Source organism: Streptopelia decaocto (assembly GCF_964273445.1).
Source record: "Streptopelia decaocto genome assembly, chromosome: Z".
Classification (NCBI taxonomy): Eukaryota; Metazoa; Chordata; class Aves; order Columbiformes; family Columbidae; genus Streptopelia; species Streptopelia decaocto.
Window position 1 is genome coordinate 69,064,870 of NC_138657.1, and position 12,478 is coordinate 69,077,347.

General features: G+C 41.0%; 1 protein-coding gene across 1 annotated transcript in view; it reads right to left on the reverse strand.

Moving 5' to 3' along the window:
• PGM5 (phosphoglucomutase 5) overlaps nucleotides 1-12,478 on the reverse strand; it is a 71,870-nt gene that overhangs the window by 16,841 nt on the left and 42,551 nt on the right. Inside the window, exons 8-9 of the mRNA XM_082074885.1 lie at nucleotides 5,008-5,143; nucleotides 3,831-4,014 (exon numbers count right to left, since the gene is read on the reverse strand). Of these exons, the coding sequence (XP_081931011.1) occupies nucleotides 3,831-4,014; nucleotides 5,008-5,143 (320 nt within the window). The remainder of the gene's footprint in view (nucleotides 1-3,830; nucleotides 4,015-5,007; nucleotides 5,144-12,478) is intronic.

Consider the following 12,478-nt stretch of genomic DNA (forward strand, 5'->3'; position numbering starts at 1 on the left):
ACACCCCCCAGAACTTTTCCCATAACTTTAAGATGCAAAAATGCTCCACCAAACTACAGCATCTGTAGCCAGTTACAGTGCTTGGGATATTTATGCAATGTATACAGACACATGACTAGCAGCTCACTGTACTATTTCTGAGCTTATTATTTTCTTCATTTTACATTTCTCAGGGACACACAACTGACAGTATTACACGTGTGCAGTGACAGCTAATATTTGTTTGTAAGACCAGGATTCCAGCCATACAGTTGAAAATACTCTGTAAAAGGGAATTACAGAGACACAGTGGCTGTACTGCTTAAAACCAATAATCCTTAGTGCCAAGGAGAAATCACCTGCTTGGGAAACAATGGCATTTAGAACTGGACTGTCAAATCAGACTTTAAAGTCAAGATATTTGCACCTGGAGATTTCGTTTAACTCATTTTTCAGAGAGCCCAGCAGCAAAAAAAAAAAAACACACAAACTTTTGACTCTCCCTTGGAAACTGTGATTTAAGCACTAGCAAAGCTTTTCACTCACAAAGGCCACAAAAATAAAATAACAGTGATTAAATTTGTATATTCCTCACTGTTTTCTGGAAATACCTAAAAGCTGTGAGTTACAAACATTTGTTGAAGGCAAAAAAACCCAGCCAAAAACACTGTTAACAAACAAATACGAAAAAGAATTGCCTGGAGAATAACCTGTGACTCTGCATCTTTTGTAAAGACACAACTCAACTGGTTTTCACCACGTGTTACAGAATACCCAGTCTAACATACAAAAGTTTTCCTTTTTGGTGTTTTTGAGTTTTTGGGACCAGCAAGGTCAAAGGAAGCTGGTGAAGTTGCAAGCAGCCTATTAACTGTTTGTCATTATGACATTCTTTTACCTGACATAAAGGTCATTGATTTAAAGCCATGTTTTTGCTCTTTATTATATAGAAGGTGTCAGCTCCATGAAACATAAAATTTAGTATGCAGAACTTGTAAAACGACATACGAGGAAAAGAATAAAGAGTAACACACAGAAAAGCACACAGGACAGAATAACTTCCTGTTTTATGAAAATAGGACACATTATTTGTCACTAGCAAGAATAATGTTTTCTTATGGGAACAGATAATTTTTTCCTGGGAGGAAGCAGATGAAAAGGTTCAGTACAGCTCCCACACTGAACATCTGCTGATATCTATTTTAGGCAAATTGGGCCTGCTTTATGGATTTTAATGAACTGTGTGAAAACTATGAAACAAAGTTATGTTCCATGGTTAAACCCCTGACCTTGAGGCTGATGTGACAGAGATGGAGATTCACAGGGATTTCTCTCTTTTACACTACAAACCAGGTAAACAGCCTACTAATGTATTATTATCTGTGAAGCACTGAGAAAACTGAACCTACTACACATTGTACTACATAGTTTGCTTTCCAGTACTTTGGTTTTTTTTTTTTCAGTTAGCAATTTCATAATTAAATTAATAATAATAAATTAGCATAATATGGTAGCATGAACAAGAGTAAGCAGCAAACTTAGAGCAAAATATCTTAGGATTTTGAAACCATTATGAAAGCATTATGGCAAGGAGTAACACTAGTAGAAAATCTAGTCTAGCAGCAATATATCAGACACAGAGACATATACAAAAATTAGAAGCATATAAAATGGCTATACTCTTACTTCAGAATACTGTGATTACCACAATTTTTACTTGTTCCTCTACTGGACCTTTGAGTGTCTTCTAGGCACAGCAGGCCACACTCACTACTCTGACAGGAAATACTTTATTGCTGATACATGATTGAAATATCATTCTGAACACAGAGGGATTTTTGCCTTATCTCTGGAGAGTTATCTGAAGTAACTTTTCTTCCAGCTTTTCAAATGCCTGTTTCCTGACTCTCGCTCAAACTGAAATGCAAAAATCCCAAGATTACATGCAGACTCCTTTGCAGCTCAAATCTAATGAGACAACAAGAAAACATTAATAAAATTCTAATCTCAAAGCGGCAGCTTTATTCTGTGAATCTCAGAATGTAAAAGCCTTCATTAAAGAGCTCAAAGTTAACCATTATAATGGGCAATGCCTACTTCTCATCCTACTAATTCAAGTTTCACACAAAAATGCAACTGATCCTGTTTCAGGATCCTCAGGAGCAGCACTGTTATGTGCTCATGTGCACAAAAGATAACACAACCGGACTTAAAAAATGAAAACAGTTTTCAGGACCAGCAGAACATTTAATTTAATGTTATGCCTTATTACTGAACAATATTAATGGGTTTAAACAGTCAGAATGGATTGGAAGATAGAGTCAGGGCATACTGTTCGCAGTGCTGTGTTTGTTTTCTGTCTATTAACACTGATCAATTATCTTATGGCCAGCTTCTCATTCATGAAACATAGTGCAGTTACACTGAATAGAAATCTCCCTCTCCTGCCTACTGGGGAACAAAACTTTGAACAGGTTCCCAAAAACATAGCTGGAAAATCTGCATGAAGCTCACGACAGTCAGAAAGAGACATCTGCATTTGCACCAAGAGCAAGCTACCCGAGGAAAATGGCAGCAGTAGACTTGTTTCATTTGCACGGATTAATGTCCTCTCATTTTGTTGTGCTTGGAGAATTCCTTCGAGGCTGCAGGCACATGGACCTAGAAATGTGTCCTTGCCAAAAGATGAACTGGTTGAACTGTGTGCTCAATAAATATATGCTTCTCCCTATGAAAAGATATACTTTCTGGTTTTATGGGCTCACTTTGAGTCCATCTGGAAACAGCCCAAGTCATGTTACTCTGTTTGTGTTACATGGTGATATGATTAGCAATTATATTCCAATTTAGGACAAGGGGTTTGGATTAAAATCAAGGGAAAGAAAAGTGCACTGAAAATTCACAAGCTGTTTTTTAAAAGTACAAGGGCCACAAGTCTGCCATGCCTGTAATTTTCCAGTGGGCTTAGATAAGACAATATCCTCATATCTTGTTTCGGCAGTAATACGCACAAAGAGAGTAGCTCAGTGGCAGGTGGGCTACTCATATTATCTGGGTGCAATGATGAATGGAAACTATAAAGACTCTGAGCAGAATGGCATGACAATAGTTTTAATGGCTTTTAATACCATTTGCTAGGGTCTGGTCAGGTCAAGCAATTTATAAACCAGAGAAACGAGGACAATAAAAACAAACAGCATAAAATCAGAACACATTTTAATATGAGTCAGCTCATATCCAAGATGTTGGAATATATATTTATACCTGGAAAAAGTACATAGTTAGTTTTGAGCACATCATGAACTTCAAAACACTGGAGGCTTGGTTTGAACTGCAGTTCTTGATAGTACAGAGTCTCATCAAGGACAGAGACCAGAAGGAGCACAGAACTGGTCATTTGGGCTAGAGAAGTCAAATGTGCCCAAATATGGTACAATCCACTAAAGTCTTCTGCATGTTATTGTCTATAACATATAATATGCCTTAATTATGCAAAGCCTGTGGGTTACCAAAAACAAACAAAAATTAACTTTTTCTGTAATGTAAAGTAAGTGAAGATTTCAGAACAGAAAATAGAAAAAGGAAAGACTGTCTTTCTACACGACATTCTACATTGTTCAGGAAAGGGAACCGTCCCTGTGTGTGCATTGCTGTCAACAGGGACTAAAACAGAGGTACATTATGTTATCCAGACCCAGCTAATCTTAAGTAGGAAATGTGGTATCTATCAGAGAAAAGAAAACACCATGCTATAAATAAATGGAGGGGCTTGCCAGCGAACATTACAAACATCACTGCTAGAGACAACGTGACGGTTGCAAAACTTTGTTACTCCATCACTACAGCCATACCTGTCTTTTGGTCACAGTGCCATCCACAGGATCTATGTACTCAAAGCTGTCTGTTCTTTCCACACTGTAGATATTGTTACCCACTGCAAACTGCTGATGGCTGAAGGATTTGTCAGTGATCAAAGCTTCCAGGTCTCTCATTATGAAATATGCTGTTCTGGGTTCCAGTGCTTCATAATCAAACCTTGCATATACAGAAAAAAAAAAAAAAAAAGTAGAATGAAGAAGTAAGTCCCCTACAGCTGAGAAAACAGTTCAGCTTTCACAGAACTCAATATACTTTCAATTAGCAATTTACTGCTTAGCTCAAAAATTAGAGGTAGACCACTGAAGTACTGATAGCAAATTAAACCAGCATACCCATGCAAGTCCTGTGCAATCTGACCAGTGTGTGTGTGCACCACAGTTCTGCACTGGCCACCTGACTCTGAGTCAACAGCAATCATACAGAAAATACACAGTTTCTAAAGTAGCATAGTAAACATGATCAATACACAGATAGCTTTCCAAGACTAAGGACACAATCAGTGCAGTGCGTAATAGCTGAATGAAGTAGAGAAAGCTGCCACAAATTGTGGGGAACAGCTGTGTGCGGGAGACTTTATGGATATGTAAAGTCCTCTGGATTAAGTCTATGCTGAGAGAAAGAGAGAGGCAGGAGCTAAGATGTAAAAGACAAGTTAGAAGTCACTCTTTAGAGACCTTAATAAAAATCAGTAAATGTTTGCCTCTTTGGAGTTCTCCTGAATTAAAAGCAGGTGTAGATCCACTTGTCACTAAAACACTGTCAAACAGAAGCACATAGAGAAACAAATGCAGGAGTAAATCTTGCTGAGATTGATTTTTTTTCCAGCACCATGTAACAAGCTATGCCTACAAATTCCACACATAAATAATCCAAATCCTTTGCCATTCGATATAAGAAAATTCAATTACTCATGTACTAGAAATGATATATACACACTGCTCCTTCAGTAAGTAAATAATTTCTGCTGCCACCTACTCATGAGAAAAAAAACTGCCTACAGAACAGTGGCAATCTGTGGCAGATATTCATTCTGTGGACACAGCAAATGCACACCTAAATGCAGCTGAGCACAGCTAAACAAGCCATGGTTGTAGCAGAATTGTCCTATCAACTGCATAAGTTCCTATGCCTTTTCCTCATTTTTCTCACCTGCAGTAGTAGTGTCGCCCAAATTTTGCCCAGTGATCCCTGACAATCTCTTCCACACTCTGCTTTCGAGCTGCTAGGATTGAAAGCCAAACTAGCACAGCCCATAGTCCATCCTTCTCCCGAAGGTGATCAGACCCTAAAGAGACATATATAAAGCACATTATTTGGTATCACTGTAAATCAGAAAACAAGGTAAAGAGGCTGGGCAAATGCCTCATTTAACTTTGTATGTCACATAACAGTAGTTGACAGTACCAACCTCAGCAACTCTGATATCTTTCAGACGGACAATCAGAACTAATGTTTAAAATGTTATTTATTTATATATGACAAAGTCTATACTCCTAAGGTTAAATAAAAAGATTTTAATAGAATACTTGAATAGAAATGGCAGTACTTGAATAGAAATGAGAGTTGCAACAATTTTAGTCATGATTCCTGCTCACCAGCACACAGGGTGTTTTCACACCTCTGGTACTGTTTCCCAGAGCTGGGCTAGATACGCAAAACCCTGGCCATGAACCAGAATGTTCTGAGTTATGTGAGTCAAGTTCAACAGCATCTCCTTATCTCTGCAGATGTTCATCTTTCAAGCTGCAGAGAAACAGTTTCACCATTCCATGAAAAATGAAGGTTTCCAGAATGTTCACGGCCTACCATAAGGACAAAAAACAAGAGCCTGAAAAAGTTATTCTGGAAAACAAAACAAACACAACCAGAAAATAGTACTTTTTCCCCTTTCTGTATTTCTCCATTCCTCTCAGTGGTAAAGACTTTTGGGTGCTCAGATCTAAATACCTTCCTGGGTTTATATTTATGAAGAGAAAAACTGATCCAACAATGGAGACTAAGAACTATTTTGGAATACCCCACAGGATTTAGTACATACTCTCAGATAGAGGAGACACAAGTTCAAGTTTACCATCTGAACTCAAAAGAGCAGACTTGATCTTGTACTTCCAATGTCCTAAGCCAAGATGCCAACTTGGATAACAGCCTGCTCTGCAACAGACCTGTAACACAGCTTAACCAGAAATATTTCTACTGAGCTAAACTCTGCCTGTTAAAACTGAGCCCTACTTTTGGCTGGGATAGAGTTAATTTTCTTCCTGATAGCTGGTACAATGCTGTGGTTTGGATTCCAGAAAAATGTTGATAACATGTCTTAGTTGTGGCTAAGCAGTCAAGGACTTTTCAGCTTGTCACACTGGCCTGCCAGCGAGAAGGTGGGCAGTGCACAAAAGGCTGGGAGGAGACATGGCCAGGACAGTGGACCCCAACTGACCAAAGGGATATTCCATAGCACATGGTATCACGTTTAATTTGTAAAGCTGGGGGAAGAAGAAGGAAGTGGGGGACATTTGGACTGATGTGGTTTATCTTCCCAAGTCACTGTTACGTGTGATGAACCCCTGCTGTCCCGGAGATGGCTGAACATCACCTGCCAGTGAATAAATTCCTTGTTTTGCTTTGATTGTGTGTGTGGCTTTTGCTTTACATATTAAACTGGCTTTATCCCAAGCTGAGACTTTTCTCACTTTTACTCTTTCAATTCTCTCCCCCATCCCACTTGGGGGGAGTGAGTGAATGGCTGCGTGAGGCCTAGTTGCTGGCTGGGTTTGAACCATGACAAACTGGAATATGTCAATCAGCAAAACGTTTCAATAAAATCAGTATTTTCCAGCAAAAGTCTGTTTCATGGGAAAGTTCTTGCTTATCTCAGCAAGTGTTCTCTCCTTTTGGGTAACTTAGAACAAGCTCTTGTGGCAATATGTATCTAACCCAGATTACTAAAAAATCACAAAGAAGCATGCCATAGAGTAAAATCCAAGACACCTGACACTCAGTAGATGCTGATGACAGATACATAAGCTAAGAGACTCAAGAAACTTGAAGAGACATCAAACATGTCACCATTGCCGACAAAACAATACTCGATTTGGTTGAAATTTCTTTTATTTCCTTATTTTCTGTCTAGCCACACATTATTGAAACCCTGAGTACCAAGCAAGTGCAACAAATCATAAGGTTTTTTTCCTGTCAGTCAGGGAGGCAAACACTTTAACTATTTGTGCTCTTAGAAGATAGTTAGCAAAACCCTCCAGAGAGGAAGCTAAAAAGTCTTAGGTTGAAAACCTGTTTTATGAAATATCTTCCTTCTTCCAACACACAAATCCTATGGCAGCAAGAATGCTTTGCAGTGCCATGGTTTTACATAATAGCCTGCGAGGTCTGCACAGTCATCTGTCAGAACAGCCATATTTTGCTACTGACAGAGGACGTGGTTCCCATAATATAAACTGATGCACTGATGCTGTTTATCCTGTGAGAAACTGTCAACAAAATATTAAAGACATATAAGGAAAACAGTAAGATGCACAGAGAGTCACCACGATTCCTGGAGTTCAGTATGGACATCCGTCTTTTAGTCACTGCTGCTGCCTTGGACTTGCAGTCCCTCGTCTTGGGAGAGAGCTACAGTCACAGCAGCATTTGCTACTTGCCTGCATTTGCTAAGAGCCCACTGTGCTGGGCCTGCCGCAGCTCTGTCTGCCACTTATGCTTCTTGTGTTACGTTCAACCCTGGGAGTGTGGACCTCCAGCACTATGAATCTAACATTAAGCAAATTAGCTACCACAGAGTTAACTAAATGCAAGTTACTATTTTGGCACAATATGCCAGTTGTATAGGAATGAACACTGAAGACTTGTGAACAGGAAAAAACCTTACATGAAGATTAAGTTTGTGTCTATGACCTAGGTAATGCAGAAGAAAAGGACATAAAATACTGTAGATGGATTTAAGAGCTGAGAGATAGTAATGTTCCTTTGCATCTGCAAAGTAGCTGTCATTATAGTAAGAATACCTTGTTTCTGACACTTGTCATCTGCCTTGAATTGTAATCTGCGAGCTCTCTGCAACAAGGCCAGTCTCCTACTACAGTTCCTGGGGGTATGGGCTGGTCCTCCAGCAGCAGCTGCAGGAAGAGCAACAGCTCACTCTGTTCCCTGCTTGAGTCCCGGTGCTGTCAAAGCACAGAGTGTCAACTAATCAGAAAATGAAGGGCAGGGTTATTTATGAGCTATCACAGCTTTGCAAATAGCTTCAGATAAAAATGGAAAACAAATGTCCCTCCACAGGAAGTCAGCCCTTCGGACAATCAGGCCTTCACCTTTCCTACTGCCCTGTTGTGATAACACTCCAGAGCAGCTGAAGGATGCCTTCCACAGAAACACCAGCAATAAAGCCTATGAATAAAGTCAGCTTTGCTCGTAGGCCAAGCAGATGGTAGGGTCACAATCACTGCTACCACAGACTAAGCATCTGTTCGCAGATGACAGCGCTGGTGCAGATTTCTGCCACGGCCACCAAATGAGAGCTCTAGAACAGAGCTGTCACTTCCCACCAGCGTCCATCACTCCCCTGGTAGCAGCAGCAGAAGTTGCCAGGTCACAACAGGGGCTGGGGGCTCCCTGGGGACCAGGAGCAGTAGGGGCTCGCGGTGTCCATCCTGGGCCTGTCCCAGAGTATTTTTTACTACTACAGGAGCAGGCAGGTGCGTGAGCACCAGGACCGCCTCAGCCCCCATCCCCCAGCCTCAGGCACCTCCGTGGGGAAGTGGCTGGGCTGGGGCTGGCCAGGAGGTGGGCCTGTGGGTATGCCTGGCTTAGGAGGCCCATGGCAGGGCAGGGCTGTGGGGAGCTGGAGACCAGCCCTGCTGTGGCATCGCTGGAGCAGGATCTGACGGCCCCACGTCGTGAAAATGGAGTCCCGGACCCTGGGCAGGGTGAGGGAGTCCTGGGGTGGGGGTGGGCAGAGCCCTGGAAACAGCAAGATCCCCCCATCATGACTGTTCCTCTCCTTCTTAACCTGTCTGCCTCTCCTTTCAGCCATTTACACTTACCACTGAAAAACTCAGTTTCACCTAAAAAGTGATGCTACCAGCAACTTGAACTGTTGAAGTGTCTCAACAGACACACCAGGGAGAAGCAGACATGGTTTTGAGCTAAGCACTTCAGCAATGTTACAATGTAAACTATCATTTATTATCCTTTTTCTGTAACACTCTGCAGACCGCAAGGCATCAAATTGTACAGTGGAAGGCACAGAACTGAATCAGCAAAATGGTCTGTACTTCATGACAACTGGGCAATTGTCTGAACTGAACACCAAAGGAGAGATGCATTTTGGTTTAACAAACACTTTGAGTATGTTTCTTTGAACCAAAATGGTCCAGTGAAACACGGACAGAAGAATTTTTGGAAGGGCCTCTGTTGTGCTCTGAGCCTTGTTCTGGCATGACTTAAGCTCATATATCTCTATGAAGATGGATGAGTGTATGCACATATCATTCTTTTGATCCGTTTAGCAGCTTTGGCAAGTGCTGTGTCCTTGTGTGCCCTTCACGGGGACAGGCAGATTGTTGCTTCTCTGGAAGGCGAAAGCATTACAAGGAAGTAATCTAGAGGAAAAAGTCTGGATGGAAAAGCTGGAAACAACCCAATTGTTCCAGGATCAAAAATCGCTGATTAAAAATGTGAGTATAGGGACAATTATCCTGTGTGCACAAGAAGTGCCTCAAATCGTTATTCTTAATAGGACAAAAATTAACAACTGAGATTTCTCAGAACCTCTTTATCCCACTTCTTTCATTTCACCAGCATATCCATCAACTGGGCTACCTTATGCACATATATATTGCACTATTTATTGCCTGCCTTTCTTTTAGCAAATTAAAACTCATTACCACAATTCTGCTCATCAGCTCTGGTTTTCACCTCCCGTACCTTTGCTGGTGGCTTTGCTCTCCCTCGCTCATTGCTACTGCCTAGCTCAAACAGCAGAACCTCTCGGGAGGGAGCTCATCCTGCTGCCCCAGTTCCACCACCAGCATTCTCCTTCGCTTTGCAGATGCCGTATCTGCTGCTGCAGGTCTGCAGAAGCAGAGCTGCCCTGTGCTAAAAGGATCCAGTAAAAGCTGCCTTGCAAGTACCTATCGCTGAGATTGTTGTACTAACAGTCTTACAGGCTTGCTGAGGACTCTCAGCAATCTCAGTAAGTTTTAATTGCAACATCCAAGGCATTAATGAATTCCAGCCTCTGTTTAAGGAGCTGAAGCAGAAAGAGGCAAAAGAACAGTGGAGTCAACAAATATTTTTCTGATTATCCCATTATATTTGATTTGCCATCAGTAAGGGAAGTTATAATCATGGCAGCTACTTAATGGCAGCCTATTTTTACCTTAATTTGTCACACATTTCTCTATACAACAGTAGCAAAAGTTATTTTTTACTACTGCAACAGCCAATTGCTATGGCCTGACTCAGAGTAAACAATCTGGGAAAACCTTTCAGAGCATGTTCCCATTCATAAAGGAGTACTCAGCTTAAACAGGTTTAAACCGAAGTCAGCTCTGCCTAGTGTATTGCATTCTGCAAACGTGATTTTAAAACAAAAATCTGACTGCAGTGAGTGTACAAACCCACAGTAAATAATTTTGTTTGAACCATGCTCTTTCAGTCTTACAAATTTATCACCCAGCGATCTGAAACTTGACGATATTTTAGGCAAATGGAGACTTAGGGGCAGCCTGATCTGTTCCTTTATTGAAGTTAATGAAATTATTTTAGATTTGTGTTACTGTAACAGGTACCACCAAATAACTCTTTCAAGGCTTTCATTCATCTCAGCAGCAGCACATCTTTATATTTTCCACTAGTTTTTCTTCCACATAATCTTGCAGGAGAAGACAGCTAAAGTTAATAGCATCTGGAAATCTGGAGATGAAGCATGCAAATTTATGAAAGATGTATCAATTACTGAAGTGTTTTAAACTGCATAAAGATAAATCAGCCACAGAACTCTTCTAATCCTGATTAATAATTTGCTGATGAAATTTAGAAACAAATTGCCGCTGCTGACGCCCTTCTCTGAACTGTGTCCTGGACATTAGTCATAGAATCAGAAAGCTACTAACCTCATCTGACAAGCTCCCCACACTGCTACAAAAATGGAAGAAGTTTTTAAAGCATTGGTTGAGCTCCAAGATCAGCTGCCAGAAAACAAGTTTGGGAAACACAGCCCTATGGGATGTTTTCAAAATCTTTTGTCCTTTTATAGCAGAAAACTTGCTTTTATTTACTTGCCAGAGCAAAATCCCTTACGTTATAAAACCAAGGCTCTGTATTATTTGGAAATTCCAGCTGGGCTGGATTACCTGGGTACACAAGCAGTTGGTCTTCAGTGCTGCTCAGATGGTTTGGTAACAGAATGTGGATCGGTAAAACCCCTTTCTCTTGCACAGAACAGCAAGTTTCCAACTCTGATCAGCTATATGGTAAATTTAAATATTACATGCTGAAAGCTAAAGAAACATCAAGCTGAAATTCCCTAAATAGATACGATTGAGGGGAAAGCTGTAAAGTTGATTCAAATGCCCTATACTGGCAGAAACTTGTGAGGGTCATGCAGCTTGGGACATTACTAAAAGATTTGCAATAAGGTAAATATTTATGGCTAAAAACAGCTCACATCGCTAAAGTATTGGTCATCTACAGAACGGACTGCATTTTACAAATAAGCCTCCTGGCATATAAGATATTTTCAGACAGCTGCATTGAATTGAAAGATGATAAGGAAACTGAGGCAGGCAGAAAAACAAACTTTGAGCATCACAGTCCTTGCGTAACTGCCCTGTAGACACTGTCATGATTCATTTACACAGCAACTACACATGCACTGAGGAATTTAAGCCCAGTGCTCAGGTTGTCTGGATGCCCATAGGATTGAATCTGGAGGGTTCAGCTCAGCCTTTAGATGGTATTGGCTTAAACAGGAGGTCAGGAGGCTTTCCACATTGAAGTGCTGCAGGTCCAACAAAGCTCATCTGACCAGAAGGTACCAGATTAAATATTGCTGCAGAGCAGCTCTCCCTGCTGCCCACCTGTCCTGGTTTTGTTAAAAACAAGTTTCTCTTTTAGGGAATTTGCCTGTCAGCTAAAGCCTTCATATTAACTGCATTTTCCTGGAGAATCAGACACATGTTTTGGTAAACCTAGCGATGGAATGCAAACTTATTGATAAGCATGGATGGGGATGGACATCTCGCAAGAGGGGCAACGAGAAACCGGTGACCAAGAAACTGACCAACCGTGTATAACATTCCATTCACATGAATACTTCATATAAAAGTGGGAGATCACGAGGATCTCGTCCCTTTTCCTTTTCCCTTTTCCTCATGGCTGACATTAGGAGAGGACCTTGCTAGTCGTCCCTGCGAACTGAGGCCTAGTGACAGACGGAATCCAGCTCCGGTTGGCTGCAGAGTCCAATCCAGGACTTTCTGGGGCCGGCTCTGCAGTTGCTGAGACTTTCAAGATTGGTTTTGTATATTTTGTATTATTTTCTCTATTCTTATTAGTAGCATTAGTAAAACATTGTTAATTTTTCCAACTCTCTTCTCTCTGTCTT